Genomic DNA, 23,421 nt, shown 5'->3' on the forward strand with positions numbered 1-23,421 from the left:
GAAGATTGATGCCAAGCAAGTATATGGAAAGATGCTTAAAATCATGTCAATAGGGATTTGCAAATTAAAACAAGATACCACCACACATGTACAGTGAATATCTAAAACAACACCAGAGGGGCGCCTGGGTGGCTCAGTCGGTTAAGCGTCCGACTTCGGCTAAGGTCATGATCTCGCGGTCCGTGGGTTCGAGCCCCGTGTCGGGTTCTGTGCTGACAGCTCAGAGCCTGGAACCTGTTTCAGATTCTGTGTCTCCCTCTTTCTCTGACCCCCCCCTGTTCATGCTCTCTCTGTCTCAAAAATAAATACATGTTAAAAAAAAAAAAAGTAAAAAATAAAGTAAAAAATAAAACAACACCAGGGGCACCTGGGTGGCTCAGGTCATGATCTCGTGGTTTGTGGGTTCGAGGGGCTCTGTGCTGACAGCTGGGAGCTGGGAGCCTGGAGCCTGCTTTGGATTCTGTGTCTCCCTCTCTCTCTGCCCCTCCCCCACTCACGCTCTGTCTCTCAAAAATAAATAAGTGTAAAAAAAAAATAATTAAAAAAAATAAAAGCAACACCAAATGCTGGTGAAGATGTATCAAGCACTTTTATTATTAGCTGGTAGGAATGCAAAATGGTACAGCCACTTTGGAAGACAGTTTGGGAGTTTTCTCACAAAACTAAACATACTCTTACCAAACAATCCTGCAGTTGTTCTCCTGGGTGTTTACCCAAAGGAGTTGAAAACTTACGTCCACACAAAAACCTGCACATGGATATTTACTGCTGTTTTCTTCACAATTGAGAAAGCTTGGAAGCAACCAAGATTCCTTGTAAGCAACCAAGATTACAAGGGAGCGGTGAATGGTTAAACTGTAGTATGTCCAGATATTGGAGTATTTTTCAGTGCTAAAAAAAGCAATGAATATTATTCAGAATTATGACAAGACACGGAGGAAACTTTAAATGCATATTACTATGTAAAAGAAGCCAATGTGAAAAGGCTACATAGTGTATGATTCAGCTAACGACATTCTGGAACAGGCAAAACTATGGAGACTATATGATGGTTAGTGTTATATGTTAACTTGATGGGGCCATATGGTGCCATGATTTTTTTGTTTATTTGTTTGTTTTTTAATTTCTTAAATTAAAAAAAAATTTTTTCCAATCTTTACTTTTGACAGAGAGAGCATGAGCAGGGGAGGGACAGAGAGAGGGAGACACATAATCTGAAGCAGGCTCCAGGTCTGAGCTGTCAACACAGAGACCGATGTGGGGCTTGAACTCACGGACCACGAGATCATAACCTGAGCCAAAGTCAAAGGCTTAACCGACTGAGCCACCCAGGTGCCCCTGGTGCCATGATTAAATATTATTTCTGGGTGTCTGTGAGGATGTTTCCGGATGAGATCAGCATTTGAATAAGTGTGTTTAGTAGACTGCCCTACTCAGTGTGAGTTGGTATCATCCAATCCTTTGAGAGCCTGAATAGAACAAAATGTAGAGGAAGGGAGAATTTGCTCCCTGCAGCAACTATTGCTGTGGTGTTCTTACAGGGAATGTCTATATCCCTCATTTCTTCTACATTTATTTGTTGGAATTCTTCTGTAAGAAAGAGTTGTCTCTTCTACTTCATTTATTTACTCAGTGTTTATATCAATATAGACTAGATGATATTTATATTATTTTTTATTATTTGGGTTTGTGATCTGAGAATGAAAACCTCAACCCTGAAAATGGAGGGAAAGTCTGAATATTATCAGAATCTAAATTAGAGTAACAGAAACCTGCTCTGATGACTTAATCCAAAGGATATGAGGAAGACAGACTTGGCAAAGCTGGAGAATTAGCCTGGAAAGGTGTCTGGGAGTCTGGAAGCCCCCAGGCAGTGGCCCCCAGGCAGGACTGACCTTCTTGGAGGGGACCTCGGTTGCTGGGGACCGGTTCTGCTGTTTTCAGCCTCTCTAACCACTCCAACCAGGATTCAAATCCACTGGAAGTGCCTCTCTCTTGGCTGGAAGAGGAAGAGGGCTGATGATGTTACTACCAGACTGTTTCCGTGAGAAAGAGAGGAAATTGATGGTAGGTAGCCAGAAACCACCCAGCTTTCAGTCCCTTGTAAATCCACCCTCCTCCTTGCCCTGGTCCTCGGAAACAAAGGCTTAAGCCACGCCTCTCTCTCCCCTACCCCATCCCGGATCCCGATCAGCAGCAAAGTCAGTGGGTTGCTCCACTCAGCAACTTCCCCACCTCCAACCCCACTCAAAGCAAGCTCCGGATCTCTGATGCCATCACAAGGTTTGAGGAAAACAAACAAACAAAACCAAACAACAAAAACAAAACAAAACAAAACCTCGTGATATGATACGATGTATTAGAAAGGACCCAGTGCCTGGGGCAGCATTCTAGTCCCTTGGCCTTGAGCAAATGTCTTTACCTTCTGGAAGGGTCTTTGCCTTTTCCACTGTGAAGGGGGTATGGTGCACTTCATAATCTCTGAAGTCTCCTGAGAGGTTAAAAAGCCTGTAATTAAGATTTTAGAGTTCAAGTGCAACAGAGAAAGACATAATGAGGATTATGTCATATGATAAAATGTTGAATGGAGCATTCTAAGTGTCTGTAAAACCAAATTAGACCTATTTCATGAGGTCATAGATTCTTAATGTTGGAGGAGACCTTCCTTAGAGCTGCTTTCCAAAATCCTGATGTGCGTGAGAATCGCTTGGGGATCTTTTAAAACGCAGACAGTGATTCAGTAGATCCGGGTGGGGGGATGGGCACTGCTTTGTCTCAGCTTTGACTGCACACTGGAATCTCTTGAGGAGCTTTTAAAAAATACTTAAGCCTGGGCTCCTCCTCCCCCAACCCCACAAACGAGATTCTTATTCATTTGATTCAGAGTACCGTCTGGTTATTGGGAGAGTCAAAAACTCCCAGGTGATTCTAACAGGCAGCGAAGTCTGAGAACTGGGGCCTGAGACCAGCGCTTCTCCAACTTTAGCGCGCATGAGCATCACCTGGAGGACTTGTTAAAACACAGCTGGCGGGACCCCGCCCCCAGAGATCAGGACTCTGCAGGTCTGGGATGGGGCCCCGGATTTTCGTGTCTAACAAGTTCCCAGGTGATGCTGACTCTGCTGGTCCCTGGCCTTGGGGGCCATCTACTTTGACATTGATGTTTCCCATGTGGGAAACCAAGATGAAATGACTCGCTCAGGGTCTTCCCATACCAGGTCTCCTGTCTCCGGGTCCCGGGGTATTTCCTGAGCCAATCCTTCCAGCTTCCTCTTCGGCGTCCCGCCTTCATCCCCAGGTTCCCTGCGGAGCCGCTCAACAGCAGCCCGAGCCGGTTCTCAGGCGTACGGCGGGTCCGATTTCCGTGTAGTGGGACGCCCTCGCAGAGCTGCCGGCACCCTGAAGGTGCCCCGTGAAGCCTGGCAGGCTGGCACCGCCGAAGCCCGGTACACCGCGCGCGTCCCTCGCAGTGGCTTAATTCTCCACCGGGTCGGTCGGAGGCGGAGGCCTATACTGGCGGGGAAGGGTTGCCAAGGCAACGGGAGCCCTCCCTCCGCACACACCCCTCCCGCACCCCGGCCCCTTGCTGACCTGGAGCCGCCGCCCGGGCGCGGGCTGAAGAAAGGGATTGGTGAGCGGAGGGGCGGGTTCGGGCGCAGAGAGGATAAAGGCGCTCGGGTTTCCGCTCGCGGCGCTAGGATCTCGGGCCACGTGCTGCTGCAGCGTGGGCTCTCGCAGCTCAGCATCTCTGGGAGGCTCCTTCGGAAGGTCAGTGCGGAGGTGGCCGGACGCTACCCCGGCGGCTGTACCCAGGAGCAGATCCACCACCGCCCCCCGCCTTCCCCGGCTCCCGTTGGGACTCCGATCGATGTGACCCGGCCGTGAGCGCGGGTCTCCAGCCGTCGCCGCGGAGCTGGGAGCCGGGAGCCCGGGGCCGGGGGCGCGGGGGCGGGGGTGGACTGGGAGCCGCTCGGTCGACCGGACGCGACCCCCGACCCCTTCCACTTTGCAAGGGCAACCTCCACCAAGGAGTAGAGATAGGCGCGGCTGTTCTCGTAAAACCGGTTTACCCGGTCAACTCCCTGGGAGGATGGGACCCCACACCCTTTTCCCCGGGAGCCAGGCTGAGGTCGGGAGACCCGTGTGCGGCTCACCCCCAGCGTCTTCTTGGGTCCCCTCTCCCCGGCAAGTGTGCATGGGAGGAGGACACCCGCTCTACAGAGCCGGACTGCCCTCTGAGACCCTCTGTATCTCATGCTTTTTAAAACTCTGGCATTTTTTTCTAGACCATTTCTGGCTTTCTGCTCATCCCCACAGTAAGTCCAGATTTTACCAGCTCGTTGATGGAGTCTTTGCGTTTAGCAGTGTGGCTAAGTGCTCTAACTAGATTGCTCCATTAAATCCTCTCAGTAATCTAGTGTGGTGGTCCCATCATTTTCCCCTTTCTAAAACTGAGGAAACTTGAAGTTTGGCAAAGGCGTGTAGGCAGGCTCTCACAGCAAGAGAGTTGGCGGTGTCCTGAACCCCTTAGGCTGCTCGGGTGTCCTCCTGGGGAGGGGCGCAGAGGAACCGCATTGGAGGGGGTTTTGGGGGGCATGTGGAGGGTACCTTCTGCGCGACCACGGGGATGTTCCTCTTTGTCGTCTTCTTGGGTACCTGATCGGATCTCTTTTCTTGTAGGAGAAGAGTAGGGGTGGTGGGAAGGAGTGTTTGAGACTCAACGAATCTGGTTTTCTACCCCTTCTTGTTGATTAGTGTTTGCCTGACCTTGGACAGGTCAATTCATCCTGCCAAACGGAGAAAAGATGTCAGCTTCAGGGTTACCGTGAGGGTTCAGTAAGATTTCAGGAAAGCAGTTTTTTGATCAATGGTCAGTAGTTATGAGGTGCCTGGTTTTTCTTTGGGTCGGTACTGTTAAGAGTACACATTTAGTATTATTTAGTCAACCGGAAGATTGAAAGGAGAGATTGCCTTGCATGTGTTTTATAAGTGTTATTGGTCCTTAAAACAGGCTAAGAGGGAGAAATGAAGGTGGGCGTGGTCAGCAGTTTACTGGAGCAAAGAAAGTAATCGTCCACTAGGCTAGGGCACATCTTCCTTGAAAGCCGTTTCCCAGATTGCAGGGTTAGGAAGCCCCACTTTGAGGAGTAGGGAATGAAGGTTGGGAGCAACCGGTGGGTCCTGGAGACACCTGAGACTGGGAGAAAAGATGAAGCCGGTAGAACAAAAGAGGTTTCAGCAGAGGGAGGAGAACAAATTGGGGAGTTAAGTGGGAAAAGGGCTTGGGAGTTTGGGTGAGACTGGAGTTGGTAGGCACCAACTGAACTGTTAGGTCTCTGGAGACAGCATTGATCTCTACTGGGCAAATTTTCTAGCTCCTCAGCAATATATGTCTGTGCAGACCATTTGTTGGTGCTGGAAACTTTTTCTAAAAGTGCATTTAGGGGTGCCTGGGTGGCTCAGTTGGTTAAGCGCTGGACTCTTACTTTCAGCTCAGGTCATGATCTCAGGGTTGGTGAGCTCCAGCTCCGTTTCAGGCTCCCAGACCCTGTTTGGGATTCTCTCTCTACCCCTCCCCCGCTTGCACACAGTGCTCCCTCTCAACTTATTTATAAACATTTTTTTAAAAAATGAATTTAAATTTTATTTTAAATTGTGGTTGCAATTGCATAATGTAAAATTTACCACGTTAACCATTTTTAAATGTACAATTCAGTGGTATTAAGTATATCCATGTTACTGTGCAACAGATCTGTAGAACTTTTTTCATCTCAGAAAACTGAAAGCATATGTCAATTAATTAAACACTGATATTCCTTCCCTGTTATCCCCCACTCCTTGGCAACTACCTTTCTACTTCCTTTTTCTGTGATTTTCATTACTTTAGATACCTTGTAGAACTCGTAAGAGTGGAGTCATACTGTATTTGGCCTTTTGTGACTGACTCATCCATTTGCCATGTTCTGGGGGTTTATCCATGTTGTGATGTGGCACGATCTCCTTTTTCAAGGCTGAATAATATACTGTTGTGTGTATATACCACATTTTGTCTATCCATTCATCTGTCAGTGGCTGGATACTTTTACCTTCATGCGTTAGTGCTGGAGATATGACTTAATAGTTCTTAGTTACTATCTCCATGGCTAAGAATGATTAGGGCTAGAATCGAAGATCACAAGGCAACAAGCACATGAAGGGAAATTGATGGTGTACCCTCAAGGAAAAGGCCTATTTTGTTGGACTGAAGTGTTTCAATTTAGAGTTTCTTTTAATATTCCTGAAACAGAATTATCTATCTTCAGAGCAATCACAAGTGAAGTAAGTTTTTCCCCTGAGAAACTGAAGTAATTTTTTTCAGAGAACAGGGGCATTCTGTACTTTTTGTGTGGTGTAGACAAACCCTTGATATTTCCTGTTTTCTCCTTCCGGTCTATCTATTCCACACGGTATTTGGTGAGTACTGACATACATCAGGTACTCCTAGGAACTGCTCATAAGCACTCACAACTTTATGAGAGAGACAGCCATATTGTCTCCTGGCACCGAAAACCAACATGTCCAAATCCAAACTCCTTGTCTTCTCACCTGATCTGCTTCTCCAGGGAGCCCATTCTTACTGTAGCACAAATTAGAGACCTCAGTATTATTCTCCTTAATTCCTTAACTAGCCCTGCCATATCTGTACAATGACCAAAGCCACTTGAGCTCTGAGTCTTTATCTGTATCACCCCCACTCTCTTCCTGATGTCACTGCTGTCTTAGAGTTCTGTGGTTCATGCAGATAGGGTACATGCCAGGAGATGGGAAAAGTGGTATAGTAACCACCCTGGAGAGGCCTGGGTTTGGGAGGCACTTCATTATTTCTGGGGAGGAGTCTGTTGTTGACCTTTTTCTTTTTCATCCCTTTGCAGTTAAAGTAAACAAGGTGCTTGGGAGCGAGTCTACGGACTATAATCTGATCTTTAAAGAGGGACAGAGAATCTTTCATGGTTTCCCTTTATACATTTAATAACTAGGTTGGCAAGGCAAATTTTACTTTAGAGCAGCTCTCCTCAAAGTATGAGACAGATTTTAGGGTCTATGAGGTCAAACTGTTTTAAAAATAAGACTGAGATGTTATTCACCATTTTCATTCTTTCTCTGACAAGCATACAGTGGGAGTCTCCATGACTTGTGATGAGCCTTTCCTCTGATGGCTAATGAAATGTGTGCTTGTGTCTTCTAGAATCTCATGTTTCTAGAACTTTCTAAGGGTAAGTAGGCTTGGAGTATAAATATATGTTTTCAGAGATAAACTCAGTTTATTTTTAGTACTTCTACTCCATGCTTACTAGCTATCCAGTTATACCTACTATCACCTCTGTGACCTCGTTTTCTTTTATTAAGTCATTACTTTGAAATCTCTGAGTTTTGCATATATGGAAAAAAAAACCCCACAAAAAGTAAGTATGCTTTGTAGTCTTGATTTGAAAACTTTTCTAAATTTTTAAATGATATAAAATTATTCTAAAATAAAGGATATTTATATATTTTTTATATATAAGGATAGATTGTTGGCTAAACAGGAAGATATTAGAAAACTTGATTTTTTTCTACTCAAAAATGTACCATTCATGTCTATAAAAGCTGGGGGGGGGCGGGGGAATGAAATGATCTATCAAAATTGTCTGAATAATGGAAGGGAGGAATTTACTCCAGAGAAGTAGACAGAACTAAAAAAGACGTAAAAATGTGACAGATTGTGTCAGTTTTACATATGTTAGAAATTTACATTATATGTCTTATGCAGCAGAACCTTTTTTGAATAATATTATGGTACCAGTAGCATTATTCTGAGATCAACCATGCAGAGTCCTCTAAAGAAAAAAATGAATTGAATGGCTTAAATGTAGCTATGATGAGCTCTTTAAAAGCCAGAAATGATTTGTCACAGCTTTCCAAACTAGCAACGAAAAAGCTATTGAAGCTTCGGGCAGGCTAGGTTATCCAATTGCGGTGGCTGGAGAAACACAATAAAGCCTTGTTGGGATGAAAAAGCATTGAAAGGAATCATTAGCACTGTCACTTTCTAATAATACAGAAGCTTGTCAAATTAAAACTTTCGCTGCACACATGAAGACCACGTTAGTATCTTAACAGAAGTGAATTTTACCTTACAAATCAATGGAAGAACTAGCAGCCTTGGCTAGATTTGTCATTTAGTTTGTATCCCTTTGGTATCAGCACCAAACCGCTCACCAGCGAGCATCTCTTCAGGAAGTGCTTGGCAGCAAATACAAGTGCTGCCAAAGTATTCAGCGTGGAATAACACTTTTAAATTTCAGGCTTTATCTGGGGACGACTGCATTGAATTTGCACTGCTGGGGCAAAAACAGTGGTGACTAAAACCACTGGGTGCCTTTACAGGAATCGAGGCCGTGGCATCAAACGACCAGTAGATGGTCTTCTTCGTGGACTTTCAATAAAAAAATAGAAAAGAAAAGAAAAATTTGCCAGATTTACTTAAGAATGCCCTTTATATAATAGTAAAAATGTGAAGCTTTATTAAATCTTGACCCTGGAGGACCTATCTTTTTAGGATGCCATGTGGTAAGTGGATGCACCTGTTCTATGTCGAGGTGGGACAGCTTACTTGAGGTAAAGCACCTGAATGATTGAATTGTGAGGTGAACTGCCCTCCCTCCCCACCCCCCCCCTTTGTTTTTCATGGAAAATTATTTTTGTTTCAATGAATAACTGAAAATCTGGGGCTATTCATACTTGGATGGTTGGAATACATTTTCTTTCTCTCTCCCAAAAATAAACATTAAGAAAAGAAAAAAAGTGTGTGCGTGCAAGCGGGGGAGGAGGGCAGAGAGAGGGGGACAGAGGATCCGAAGTGGGCTCCCCAATGACAGCAGCGAGCCCAATGCGAGGCTTGAACTCACAAACCGTGAGATCATGACCTGAGCTGAAGATGGGCCCTTAATCAACTGAGCCACCCAGGCGCCCCTGGAATACATTTTCTAAAAAAATGAACCAAGTGAGCTTGTCAATTCAAGAAAACAGCTAATGGTATTTATTGCCAAGTAACTTATATCCACCACTGCGAGCTTGATAGCTTCCCAGTATTTAGAAGTTTTCTGATGAGATCAGTGTGACTTGTTGATATTGTATAGTGAAGTGTGTTAACATTTGGAAGCCCTGCTTAACTTGCTGAACCAGTATATGAGATTACAAAATCATTCAGGGGTAAAGGATCCATTCAAAGCACTAGATAGACCAGTGGGTTTTAATGTAATGGGGTGCATTGATAATGGCTTCAGATTCTACTTTGCAGGTAACCTTTAAGAAACTACCATGTGTTGAGTTTGGGATAGCAAAGATGACTATCCAGAATTCTCTGAAAAGGCTTTTATTTATTTTATTTTTTTAAGTTTTATTTATTTATTTTGAGAGAGAGAGACAGCACCGAGTCGGGAGAGGCCGAGAGAGGGAGAGAATCCCAGGCAGGCCCTGCACTGCCAGCTCAGAGCCCAACGTGGGGCTTGAACTCACTATACTCTCGTGACCTGAGCCAAAATCAAGAGTCTGATGCTCAACTGACTGAGCCACCCAGACACCCCTGAAAAGGCTTTTAAAACACTGCTCCCTTTCCCCATTCTTTCGCCGTGTGCTGGAGTTTTTTATACATACTTCAGTTTAAGTCACAGATGGGGTGCAGAAGCATGTGTGAGAATCCAGCTGTTTTCCATTAGGCCAAACAACAAAGATGTACAAAATGTAAACAGTGGCACTCTTCTCACTAGGTTTTTTAAAAAAATGTGGTTATTTTCATAAAAATATGTGTATCTGTTTACTGGTTTTAAGTGAATTTTATGATAAATGTTTCTCGATTTTGCTTTCTAACACAACAAACGTCCGATGTAACCCACATAAACAAAAGCTCTTTTTCGTCTTCAATTTTTAAGAATGTAAAGGGTCCTAAGACCAGAAAACCTGAGAATTGCTGCCTTAAGACTATGAAATTGAACTTGGCCGTAAGTAGCGAGGTGATAATCTTGACTTGGAAATGCGACATGCTATAGATGGTTGGCAGTTTTGTTTTCAGTGCCCATGCATGGTTAGTCAGAGCGGTCCCATGATGGCGACAGTACTGCGGCTTGGTGTTTAAGAACTAACTGGTTGACTCCCTGGCCCGTGGCACATAGTGGGAGTGCGAGTTTCAAATGTTAGCTGTTAGTAGTAGTGAGATAAGAAGAACCAACTCAGTTATGAATTGTCCACGTTGTTAACCTAAAATGCTTTATATTCGTTTAAGAATGTGAGCCTCCTCCATGCTTTCTCCTTGTGGGGAAAGAGATGAATGGAGTCGCAAGTCTTTTGTATCTTCGAGGTTTGCTTTTTCCCTGACTTCAGTCTCTTTAACCTTTATTTTCATTTCTTTAAGGGTTATTTTTGAGGGGGGGGAGGGGCAGAGAGAATGGGGGACAGGAACGGAAGCTGGCTCAGAGCTGACAGCAGAGAGCCCCGCCCATGGCTCTGACTTATGAACCACAGGCTCATGACCTGAGCCGAAGTTGGACGCTTAACCAGCTGAGCCACCCAGACACCCCCCTTCTTTAACCTTAAAAGAAAAAAAACTAGAGGCGCCTGGGTGGCTCAGTTGGTTAAGTGTCCAACTTTGGCTCAGGTCATGATCTCGCGGTTCGTGAGTTTGAGCCCCATGTTAGGCTTTGTGCTGACAGCTCAGAGCCTGGAGTCTGCTTTGGATTCTTTGTATCCCTCCCTCCCTGCCTCTCCCCCACTTGGGGTCTCTCTCTCTCTCTCTCTCTCTCTCTCTCTCTCTCTCTCTCTCTCTCTCTCTCTCTCTCTCTTTCTCTCTCTCTCAAAAATAAACATTAAAAAAAAGAAACAAACCCACTTTTTTCAACTAGCCATCCATTATTTGCTATGGGGAATGGAGAATTGTCTTTAATATTTAAATGTTCTGCCAAATCTATCTGCTTCTTGGCTTCCTTGCCATCCCCTTGCCACTTGCTGAAAAAAGCAGCTTTAAGCGTCAGAGATCTGGGTCCGAGTGGGGCATGCTGGGTGGTGGCATCTCAGAGACCAGCATGCAGCACCAAGGAGCAGACGGCAGAATCCCAAGAAGCTTTTCCACCATTTGGCAAGGATGGTGATGGAACCATAACAACAGAAGCATTGGGAACTGTAACCGGGTCTCTCGGGCAGAATCTCCCAGAAGCAGAGTTACAGGACACGATCAGTGAAGTGGATGCTGATGATAAGGACACACTTGACCTCCTGGAATTTCTGATAATGATGGCAAAAAAAAAAATGAAAGGCACAGTGAAGAAGAAATTGGAGAAGCAGTCCGCGTGTTTGTTAAGGATGGCAATGGCTGTGTGAGTGCGGGGCTTGGCCATGTGATGACAAATTTGGTGGAAAAGTGAGCAGATGGTAGGCTGATAAAACGATCAGGGAAGCAGATATTCAGTCCAACTATGAAGAGTTCGTACACGCGGTGACAGCAACGTGCAGATACTGCACAATGTGTTCCAAGTTATTTGCCTTTTTTTGGTAACTTGTCTGTAAAAGGTTTCCCCCTGCTGTCCAACAATATGCATGTATAGCAATTAGGACTTCATTCCACCGTGTTTCCTTCCCTTATCTTACTGTCATGGTCCTGAAACCTTGAGAAAACTGATCTAGTCACATGTGGCATGCAGCTGCCTCTGGATTAATCTGGGCCCTTCTGAACACCTAAACTGAGATGGAGTGGGTCAAAGGAGGAAAGATCTGGGTTATGCCTTTTTTTAAGTAGTTTTCTTTAGGAAATGTCAGCATGTTGTAGAAGTGAGGAGCCAAGACTCAGTGTGGAGTATGGACAGTCAGCAATATGTACTTGAGCGTTGCACTATTGCAAAATGGGTGTATTATCCAGGTATTCACACGCTGTTTCTTGCACTACTGGTCCCATACTAGAAACATTTTTTTGATAGCTCCTTACTTTTTGAAGAGCGTTTTTTTTTTGTTTTTGTTTTTGTTTTTTTTAATGAGCGAGAGGAGGCGGGGGAGAACCTTAAGCAGGCTCCACGCTCAGCCTGGAGTCAAATGCGAGGCTCCATCCTGTGACACTGGGATCGTGACCTGAGCAGAAATCAAGAGATGTTTAACCCACTCAGCCACACAGGCGCCCCACTTGCTTTTTAAATTTTGTGTAGCCACTTAAAGTGCTATGGCACAGTTTGCCTCGAATCCATTCCAAGTTGTGTGTTTGGTTTCCAATTTAAAAAAAATTACAATTTACTCCACTCTGCTTCCCAACCCGGCCCCGCAAAAAAAAAAAAAAAGAAGAAGAAGAAAACTGTTCTTACCTGGTGTCGGGTGACAACCATGACTAAAAGGATGATTTCTCCAAAGGTCTTTCTGAGATGCTTGGGCCTTTCCTGTAATGCAGTCCAGAGGAGGGGGGGCCTTTTGTCCAGTCCTGACCACCCCCACAGCAAGCTAGAGAGGCTCCAGCAGAAGGCTCTCCTCTGCTTGTTTGGCAAAGTTGGCTGGGACTAAGGGTCCCCGTGCTTTAAGGGCTGTGTTACTGTTCCTGCCTCAAGGCGCTGAGCGGAGCGTGGTAGCTGGCCAAGGTCAGATCTAAAACTGGCATCTACCTTTTCTCCTTGTATGATGCAAAACAGAAGGTGGTGGAGATCTGGTCAGCTCTTTGTAAAGGGGCAGGCCAGCAGGATTGGCTCTGAAGCTTTATCTCCCAGCTCTGTTGGAAAGCTTACTGTGGAAGCCACAGGGCCGTGTGCAGAGTGCGGTAGGCCTGACTTTAGAGGGTCGGAACCAGCAGAGCAAGCGGGGTAGCTCTGATTTACTCTTGTGACATGCTTGTCTGGGTGCAGGGCATGGAATCAGGAAAATGGAAGCCCTGCATGCGGATCTGGTCTCAAGCCATGTATGATTGGACCATCTTGGCCTCCTAAGGCCAGAACTGATTTCATGGTCAGTAAGCAATAAAACTGGTGAGGAAGAGGAGGGAGACTAAAATAAAATGTACGTGATCTGGAAGGAAAGGAGAAGATGGCTTTTTTGTTGTTGTTGTTGTTGTTGTTTATTCATCTGTTTTTGAGAGAGAGACTGAGAATCCCAAGCAGGCTCAGCACTGTCGGTGTAGAGCCCGACGCAGGGCCGGAACTCACGAACCATGAGATCATGACCTGAGCTGAGAGAAGAGTCAGATGCTTAACCGACTGAACCACCCACGTGCCCCAAAAATGACTTTTCTAAATGATCCTTTCTAAGGAGATGGCAGTACACAAAGTAGTTACAGCTTATTAAATATCGCCACGGGCCTTTTTATCTTAACCATCTGCTTTTCTAGTCTGGTTCATTCTCAAGGTAACATCTGAGTGTTAGCACAAGATCTACAGGGCACTGGCTTATGAAACCTGGGACCTGTTTGTGCCTTGTGTTGGTGCGTGGGCAGACTGGTAACAGTTGTAAAGATTTGAAGGCTTCACTGGAATCCACTGACTTGGTGTTTCTGGCTGTATATACGGTCACCTCCGCTGTGACCTTTAGATGCCATTGATGTCCACATTGTGCGATTTCAGTTCTAAATCTCTGCCCGGCTTTTGTTTGCCTACAGTGTTTGATGCCCTTTTCACAGAGCACGGCTCATGGCAGGCTCTTGACCGGCTTCCCACTCGGTAGCCTCTTTAGTTCAGTTCACAACGCCAAACAGTTTTTGGGTCATGAGCTGACAATCTTAGTGTTCATTTCAGTTAAAGAGCTTGAGTCTGGACGCGTTGGGAGAATAGAAGATTGTGTAGTGAGCTCTGCTCCTTTATTATTGCAGGGTATTTGAAGAGCGATGCCGGTCGCCAGGATGCTGCGGCAGGTTGTGGGCCAGATGCCGGGGAGACCAGCCTGTGGCTGCTGGACCTCTGCCCCGCTGGCCCGGTTTCTGGGCACCTCCCCTCGGCAAATTCCAGCAGATGCCAACTTCTACTCTTCTTCTTTCTCTGGAACAGACCAGCCACGCGTCTTAATTACAGGTTGGGGTGTTTTTTGTTCTTGTTTTTTGTTTCTTTTTTCCACATTTGAAACTTGATTCTTATTTTCTTTTCTGTGCTGTCTCTGTGTGACTTTGTGTTTGGAAGGGCTGCCAGGTCACCAGCTAACATATTCATCAGAAACTACCTGTTCCGCTATTGGCTTCCTCCAGAATCTTGCAAGCCCCAAATCCTTATTTTGTCACGGTTTCCGGTGCTTCATTTTCTTGTCACAATCTTTTTTTTTTTTAATGTTTGTTTGCTTATTTTGAGAGAAAGGGGGGTGGGGAGAGCATGAGCAGGGGAGGGGCAGAGAAAGAGGGAGAGAGAATCTCAAGCAGGCTACGTACTTACTATCAGCGAAGTGCGCAATGGGGGACTCAATCCCACGAACCGCGAGATCATGACCTGAGCCGAAATCAAGAGTCCGATGCTTAACCAACTGAGCCACCCAGGTGCCCCTCCTTGTTGTAATTTTTTATGGCCTGAAGGGAGGATAGAGGGACCTGGGGGCCAAGAAGCTGCTGTGGAGCTCCGGTGTCCTTGTCTGCTGGGATGGCCTGGGGGGCGAGGGCTCACAGATAGGTCATATGCAGGGACTAGGGCATGGACTGTGCATCAGGCACAGCTTTTCTTGGCCAAACCCCTCAACCTGAACCTGGTGTCACCTGTCCCAAGCAGCTGCTGCGTGTTTGTGTGTGGGCAACAGAGAAGGCAGGTCAGGGCCTGAGGAACCCGTTGCCAACATCGCACAACGTTGTTGATCTCGCCGCCGGACTCACACCCTGTGCTCCTGGCCTCGTGTACACCCAGCCCCTGATGTACGCTCCTCGCTCTGGGCTTCACAGGGCGCTCCGCATCCTTCCAGCCCCCCCAAGCCCACCTCTGATTTGACGGGCACGCTTTATTTCCTCCTTCCTGCCAGGTTGTCTTCCCTTGGCTTCCTACCTTCTTCACACTGTGTGTGTGTGTTTCTGTCACTGCCGCTGCCTCTTCTGCTGGAGACTGACTTCAGGTGTAGTCAGTTCCCCTCTGCACTGTCCTCCCTGGTTTACCTGCTTCTCTGGTTTACTCCTTCCTGCCTCCACCAACAGAGCATCTTCTAGAACCCAGTGGTGATGTTAGTGGGCTTGGTTCTAGTCCCACGGTAACAAGTGCTTACAGGAAACCCCACTTTCTGTATCTCTCCACCTTGTTTATTTCTCTCAGATGGAATTTGCAGTTACATTCCACCAAATGTACCCATAGCCCCAATCTCTCCCACTTCTGTCAATGGCATATTTTGTTTTCAATGTTTATTTACTTTTGAGAGTGAGCGAGCATGTCCACAAGCAGAGGAGGGACAGAGAGAGAGAGAAAGAATCCCAAGCAGGCTTTGTGCTGTCAGCACAGAACCCAACACAGGGCTTGAAGTCACAAACCGTGAGATCATTACCCGAGCCAAGATCAAGAGTCCAACGCTCAACAGACTAAGCCACCCAGGCGCCCCCGTCAGTGGCATTTTTAAGCCTCTAATCAGGAAGCTCTAAGATGCATTTTTAATTTTCTTCATAGCTCCTTGTCGATTCAGATGTTTGCCCCTTTTTCAGATGACTTCCTAGTTTGTCCCCTTTTTCCCCTCTCCTGTCAGCCCAGTTCTGCTGGAGGATGGGCTTCTGGATAATCCCACTGGAGGCTGACCTCAAACCCTTATATTTGAATGTCTTGGCACCTGTCGCACACAAGCATCAGAGCCCATCAAATAATGAGAGGCAATTCCTGGCCCAGGGAGCTAGGAGGTTGTCCGGCTTTCTTGTGATTTTTCTCTTCCTTCACCCTTGCTTTCTTTTGTCTCTGAAACTAATGTTACCTGCATTGATCTCTGTCTTAGCTTGGAGGAGGTAATTTAGTTCTGTCAGGTCAGACTAGCACTTTCCCTAATTAGCTGAGATTGTCATATAGTCGTCGTGTGTCATTGTGTTCTGGGAATAATTGAATCGGTTAGATTTGGATTAAAGGTCCACTTTTTTCTTCTTCATCTAGGGGGTCTTGGCCAGCTTGGAGTGGGGCTTGCTAACTTTTTGAGGTAAGAGCCCAAAAAGCTAAGATTGAAAATCTGAATTCTTCAGTATGTACAGCTTGCCTTCAGTGCCATTTTATTATTTAATTTTTCTCTTCCTTCTTGCCCCTTACCATTTTAAAGGTGTCCCAGCTAATTGGCCGTTTAGAATACGTTTTATTTTGCCTCTTAACATCATACACTTGTAACAGGTCCATGGCTCATCCTCTCCCACGCTGGTCCTTTTCCCTGTTTGAAAGAGTGTTTTCATCGGACCAGTTATATCCTAGATGTACCTACTCATGTGTTTTGATTTTGTCCTTCAGGAAACGGTTTGGGAAGGACAATGTGATTTTGTCCGACATAAGGAAACCACCTGATCACATCTTCCATGGTGGTAAGAGATCAATATGTCTTGCTTTTGTTTTATCTCTTGATTTTCAGATTGCAGTTAGAGAAGCAGTTCATGGAATCACTGTGTACAACAGCTTATAACCAGGCTTGTGATGAAAAGAAAGGCATTATTGGGGCACCTGAGTGGTTCAGTTGGTTAAGTGTCCAACTCTCAAGCTCAGCTCAGGTCTTGATCTCAGGGTTGTGAGTTCAAGCACCGTGTTGGGCTCCATGCTGGCAGTAAAGCCTACTTTAAAAAAAAAAGAAAAGAAAAGAAAAGAAAGGAAGAAAGCACTTTTGAGGCAGAGTTGTGTCACTGTTAAAAATCTCCTATGTTGTGGATGCCTGGGTGGCTCAGTCAGTTAAGCATCCAACTTTGGCTCTGGTCATGATCTCACCTGAGATCATCTATGAGGTGTCCAAGGTCCACGTGGGACTGTGCTGACAGCTCAGAGCCTGGAGCCTGCTTCAGATTCTGTGTCTCCCTCTCTCTCTGTCCCTCCCCTGCTCATGCTCTATGTCTCTCTCTCTCTCTGTCTCCCTCTCTCTCTCTCTCTCTCAAAAATAAACATTAAAATAATAAATGAATAAATAAATAAAATAAAATAGAATAAAAATCTCATACATTTGTCCCTAGTAGTTCTGGGAAATGTCTGCAGTGATGCTGTTGTTTGCTCAAGTGTTACAAGAACAGTAGAGTTCTGAACATGAAGTAAAGTTTTGGAATAATATTTTGGGTGTTATCTGGGATAGTATTTTTGGAATACAAACTTTGATTCCTGCCTTTTTGAGTGCTTAGTTAACTTCTTGGCTCAGAGGGAAAATAAACAAAAATCAAGTGCTCTAATGAGGAAAGGGAGCTTTAAAAATTTATAGAAATTAATCGAAATTAATCTATTTCTGCATAGGCTTGCTCTTAAATTACTGGGCATACACACAAGGCCTCCAGACTCCTCTACTCAAGTTTTCTCCTACCTTGGAAACCTTTTTATAACGTCTGCGAGTCCTTGGTGGCTCCACGTCAGCATGTGGCTTACCGGTACTTACCATAACACCAAGTTTGAAAATTATTTCCACCAACTGCCAGTACTGGGAGCCTGAAAGACTAGACCAGTACACAGAAGAGAGGCAGCAATGGAGGAGAGGGTGCCATTCGAGGGGCCTCTAGGAAGGGTTGAGTGTTATCATGTGGCCCCTGGGGGCAGTGGGGGAAGTTGCCACTGAACCAAACTGGCTCTTCCTCCAGCCTGACCGGGTATGATGAACTCCTGCTTATGTTTCTTCTCTACCGAGCTGTATATTCTTTCAAAACTCCACTTTTATATTCCTTTCAAAATAGGTAACTTTTCAACAGAGTGAAATCACTGTGCGCATGTCGGGTAGTATTAACGGCACCAACTCTGGAACCAGCTGCCTGGTTGTGACCCCAGTTCTTCCACTTGCTGTCTGTTTCATCCTAACTAGTTCTTACTTCTCTGTGCCTCAGTTTCCTCCTCAGTAAAAGGTATCTCCCTGAAAAACTGTAGGAGAGCTAGAGAGAGAGAAAGCCCATAGGATGGTGCCTGGCAAGTGTAGGTCTTGTGTAAGCATTAGCTATTAGTACCTGTGGGGTGGTTGGGGTTTGTTACTCTTTTCATAAGAAAAATGCTGCATATTGTCCAAGTGGTTTAGTTACCAAGTTGACCCTACTGGAATTCACAAGTCAACAGGAGAGGGAGAGAAAGTTCAAGTAGCTTTTTAAACCCCAAACTTGCGCATCTGTGGTCTTGCTGTGTTCCTCGTAGGCCCATTTATTTATTCTGACATTCTGGATTACAAGAATCTTCGGGAGATCGTGGTAAACAACCGCATTACCTGGTTGTTTCATTATAGCGCTTTGCTCAGTGCCATTGGAGAAGCAAATGTGTCCTTGGCCAGAGCCGTAAATATCACTGGTAAGTTTCTTGCCCCAAATGATCTGTTTGCCAGTGTTTACAGTTCACCGGGAAGAGACTTTTCAGACTGTGACCATGTCTGTTGGTTTCAGGGTTGCATAACGTCCTGGATGTTGCAGCAGAGCACAATTTGCGATTGTTTGTGCCTAGCACAATCGGAGCTTTTGGACCTACTTCTCCCCGGAATCCAACTCCCGATATCTGTATTCAGAGGCCCAGGACTATCTACGGGGTGTCCAAGGTCCATGCGGAGCTCATGGGAGAAGTAAGCATTGCTTGGCAAGATAACTCCGTGTTGCCTTTTCTGTTCGTTTTTGCCTCGAACACTTGCTGATTCATCCTTGGGGTGACTTTTCCCTGCCCCCGCCCCTTCCCAGCCCCCAGAAGTGCTCCTAAACTGATTGTGTTTGCCAAGTGGCGGGTCCTGATAGCTCCAGAAGAACTCCTCAGCCCTTGGCCACATGATAACACTCAGCCCTTCCTAGAGGCCTCTCAAATGGCACTCTCTTCTCCACTGCTGCCTCTCTTCTGTGTGCTGGTCCAGTCTTTCAAAAAGCTCCCGGTACTGGCAGTTACTGGAGGTGATTTTAAAACTTTGTGTTCTAGAGAACGTCAAATGACTTTGGGTTTTAGTTTTTTAAATAATCGTTGTCTTTATAACTCTACAGCAAATGTCAATTGGTGTTTGCTCCTTTAGCTGATATATCAGTTATTGCTCTCCTCTCCCCCTGCCCCCCCACCCCCTGCACTTTCCAGTGCTGCATTGAAGGAACATGCCCGTGGAGAATTGTTCAGGACAATGAGCAGTGACTTGCTTCCAAACAAAGTCAGAAGTCCTTAGTGCGGGCTGATTTATTATTTACCGTGTTAATATGTCACCAGAGTGATGATTTTTTGAAGACAAAAACCTCAGGATTATTTATTAAAGAAAAATGAGTGACTCTTAGAAATCCTACAGTCTCCTTTCCTTAAGGAATATTTTAATAGAACTGCATGGAAAGATCTTTCACCAAAAAAAAGCGTTTTTCTGTTTGTTTGTTTTCTTTGCTCTGATTGAAAAGACTGGTTTTAAAGTAGTTTTTCTCTTTTCTCTAGTATTATCATTACCGGTATGGGTTAGATTTCCGATGCCTGAGATACCCTGGAATCATCTCCGCGGACTCCCAGCCTGGTGGAGGAACAACTGGTAAGTGTTGTTTTCTGTTTCTGTCCCGTGTGAGAAGGGCTTTCTTAGTGCTGTGAAGAGGTGAGGGACTGGCCGTCTTTTAGCTGTGTGCTCACAGATGTCCCACATCCCCTCTGGGAGGTGCATCTGAGAAGCTCAGGGAATCCTCTTGACTTGAACTTGTTAAGGGCAGCTCATGCTGGTGCTGCAAATCCAGCTCAGGATTGGCCACCCACAGTGCTGGAATCAGATCGGGTGTGAGGACATATTTGTCACCCGCAATGTAGGAAGACACCAAACAGGAAATAGCCTCCTTTTTTTTTTTTTTTTTTTAAATGCAGCCCTTTGTTTCTTCATGCAGAGAGGGTTGGGGTGTTTTTTTTTTTTTCCATTTTTTAATTTTTTTTAATGTTTATTTATTTTTGATAGACAGTGTGAGCACGAGAGGGGCAGAGAGAGAGGGAGACACAGAATCTGAAATAGTACTGACAACTCAGAGCTTGATGTGGGGCTCGAACTCACAGACCTTGAGATCATGACCTGAGCCGAAGTTGGATGCTTAACTGACTGAGCCACCCAGTCGCCCCAAGAGCTTTGTTTCTTAATGCAGAAAATGGACTGTATACGTTGCATATTTTATTTTATTTTTTATGATTTTTAAAAAATTTTTGCATACAGTGCAATATTGGTTTCAGGAGTAGATGCATTTTATTTTATTTTATTTATTTATTTTTAATTTGTTATTATTTTTTTAACATTTATATTTATTTTTGAGACAGAGACAGCATGAACAGGGGAGTGTCAGAGAGAGGGAGACACAGAATCCGAAACAGGTTCCAGGCTCCGAGCTGTCAGCAAAGAGCCCGACGCGGGGCTCGAACTCAGGGACCGCGAGATGATGACCCGAGCCGAAGTCGGCCGCTTCACTGACTGAGCCACCCAGGCGCCCCAGTAGATGCATTTTAAAAGGAGCTTAAGTATTATAATTAATTTGGACTCAAGCATGCATTATATTCAGTAACCCCTATATGAGGGGTCCTGAGATACAATATAAAAGATAAATCTTGACAAAATCTGAGGGATTTTATTTTTATTTTTATTTTATTTTTTTTTTTTTTTAAATGTTTATTTATTATTGAGAGTCAGAGAGACACAGAATGTGAGCAGGAGAGGGGCAGAGAGAGGAGGAGACACAGAATCCAAAGCAGGCTCCAGGCTCCGAACTGTCAGCGCAGAGCCCGACGCGGGGCTCGAACTCACAAACTGCGAGATCATGACCTGAGCTGAAGTTGGTCACCCAACCAACTGAGCCACCCAGGCGCCCCCAAATCTGAGGGATTTTAAAGGAGATTTTGGTTTGGGTTACTTTTGAAAAAGCTTTTGCCTTAATACAGTGCCTCTCCTAGGAATCCCTCGGGATCTTTGGTGTTTTTCAGGGGGTCTCAGAGGTCAAAACTGTTTTCATCTCAGTACTAAGATGTTGTTTGCCCTTTTTTCACTCCCTTCTATGAGGGCACGGAGGACTTTTTTAAAAGGCTGGGTGATGTGTGGTGGCCCAGTGGCCTGGACGCACAAGCAGGCCGCAGACCCCGGCTGTCTCCTTCTAAACCAAGCAGCGGAGAGATTGTCAAATGAGTAAAACATGCCATTTTTTTCACTAAGTTTTCTTTTGTTTGGAAAATATATTCTTCATATAAAATATCATATATATATGAACATGTGATGGGTTTATTGTCATTTTAAAATGTAGTAATATTTTTTTTAATTCTCAGTTAATTTCTGGTGCGGTAGGTACTGATATAACTCCCACTAATAAGACCTCCTGGAGGGGGGTCCTCAGTGTTGTTTAAGAGCATAAAGAAGTTCTGGGGCACCTGGGTGGCTCAGTCGGTTAAGCGTCCAACTTTGGCTCAGGCCATGATCTCGTGGTCTGTGGGTTCAAGCCCCGCATCGGGGTCTGTGCTGACCGCTCAGAGCCTGGACCCTGCTTCGGATTCTGTGTCTCTCTCTCTCTCTCTCTCTCTCGCTCTCGCTCTCGCTCTCTGCTCCTCCCCTGCTCATGCTGTGTCTCTCTCTGTCTCAAAAATAAATACAAACATTAAAAAAACATTTTTAAGAGTTGGATGCTCAGGGGCACCTGGGTGGCTCAGTCGGTTGAGCCTCCGACTTCAGCTCAGGTCATGATCTCGCAGTCCAGGGGTTTGAGCCCCCTGTCAGGCTCTGTGCTGACAGCTTGGAGCCTGGAGCCTGCTTCAGATTCTGTGTCTCCCTGTCTCTCTGCCCCTCCCCTGCTTGCACTCTCTCTCTCTCTCTCTCTCTCAAAAATAAATAAACGTTAAAAAAAAATTTTTTTTTTTTTTTAAAAAAGAGCATAAAGAAGTTCTGAGACTAAGGCTTCTGAGAACCACTGCCCTAATGCAAGAGGTTCATTCACTGTTTTAAGAAGACCCACAGACAGGATTCTCTTTCAGACTATGCAGTCCAGATCTTCCACGATGCTGTAAAGAATGGCAAATTTGAGTGCAACCTGAAATCCAGCACGCGGCTCCCAATGATGTATATTGATGACTGCCTCAGGGCCACCCTGGAAGTCATGGAGGCCCCGGCAGAGTCCCTGTCCATGAGGACCTACAATGTCAATGCCATGAGTTTTACCCCTGAGGACCTGGCCCAGGAGCTTCTCAAGCACATACCAGAATTCCAGATCACGTACAATGTGGATTCTGTTCGACAGGCCATAGGTTGGTACATTGTTGCAAACCCCATGACAACCAAAGTTAAGCTTCAGTCTGGGCTGAGAGTCCCCTGAGGACACAAAGCGTGGCGGATAAGGAGGGCCTGACACTTTCTGTAGAAGGAGCTGCTGTTGAGCCAACAGTTGCTGCAGTTTGGGGAAATCCTACCTAAAGGGGGTGGAATAGTTCTGTTCCAAATAAACAGCTTATCAGCATTTTGCCATTTTATAGTTTAGATGTAAAATAAGCAGACAGCGTAAGAAAATATCCCTGGGGTTTCCAATGCTGGGACTCTGCCACTGTGGCCCTTGAGCACTGTTTGAGGATAAGATTCCTACCTTACAACTTCGTGTCACATTTTCATAGTGTGTCACAATTCACAGTGTCTGACAGGAGGCATGTTAAGAGAAGGTGACTGTGAATGCACATGATGGCCACTCTGGTCTGCTCAAAGGAAGAATTTCAAAGAGTGAATTTCCTTGGTGTACCTTGTACAGGAGACCTTCATATAAAATGTTCTAGACCTTTTTGCAAATCTAGAGCCTGAGTAACTTAAGTTTCTGTTCCATGTCTTTTCCTAGCGGATAGTTGGCCGATGAATTTTGATGACAGCAATGCTCGGAAAGACTGGGGGTGGAAACACGACTTTGATCTTCCAGAGCTGGTGACGACGATGTTGAACTTCCATGGCTCTGATACCAGAGTTGCCCAAGCTAACTGAGAGAATCATAAGAGAGAACTCCTGTATCCTGGACAGCTGTCAAGGGAAAACCATAATGACCCCAAGGTTATATACCCCAAGGAACCTCGATTATCAGGAGTGGACGGACTAATTGGAGGAAATTTTGGCAGCTCATATTGAATTGCCAGATTGGAGAATCAAGTAGGCTTTTGCATTTTCAAAGTGCTATAGGTTTGGTGGTAGGAGTTCTCAATCTTTGCTGTTTGCCTAAACTTGCCCAAACACGCATATCACAGAATGAAGGCTTAAGTCATAATAGTTTCCATTTAGGTTAATTAAGATGAAGTGACCATTTTGGGGAAGGTGGAAGTATGTGATGTTTGTCTTTAATTAAATTTAATTTTCGTATCACTCCTAAGACTCCATTATTCTCTT

At 45.3% G+C, this 23,421-nt stretch overlaps 1 protein-coding gene and 1 pseudogene across 1 annotated transcript; both read left to right on the forward strand.

Annotated features, from left to right (window-relative positions):
* Positions 1-3,685: 3,685 nt before the first annotated feature.
* Positions 3,686-23,399, forward strand: LOC122217682 (L-threonine 3-dehydrogenase, mitochondrial). The gene is made up of 9 exons (XM_042935023.1): positions 3,686-3,768; positions 13,844-14,042; positions 16,062-16,104; positions 16,404-16,474; positions 18,255-18,404; positions 18,497-18,669; positions 19,500-19,590; positions 22,041-22,310; positions 22,886-23,399. Exons 2-9 carry the CDS (start codon positions 13,859-13,861, stop codon positions 23,023-23,025), a joined length of 1,122 nt encoding a protein of 373 aa, XP_042790957.1. The 5' UTR covers positions 3,686-3,768; positions 13,844-13,858; the 3' UTR covers positions 23,026-23,399.
* Positions 10,933-12,051, forward strand: LOC122218374 (annotated as a pseudogene).
* Positions 23,400-23,421: the final 22 nt, after the last annotated feature.

This window comes from Panthera leo, chromosome B1, assembly GCF_018350215.1.
Source record: "Panthera leo isolate Ple1 chromosome B1, P.leo_Ple1_pat1.1, whole genome shotgun sequence".
Classification (NCBI taxonomy): domain Eukaryota; kingdom Metazoa; phylum Chordata; class Mammalia; order Carnivora; family Felidae; genus Panthera; species Panthera leo.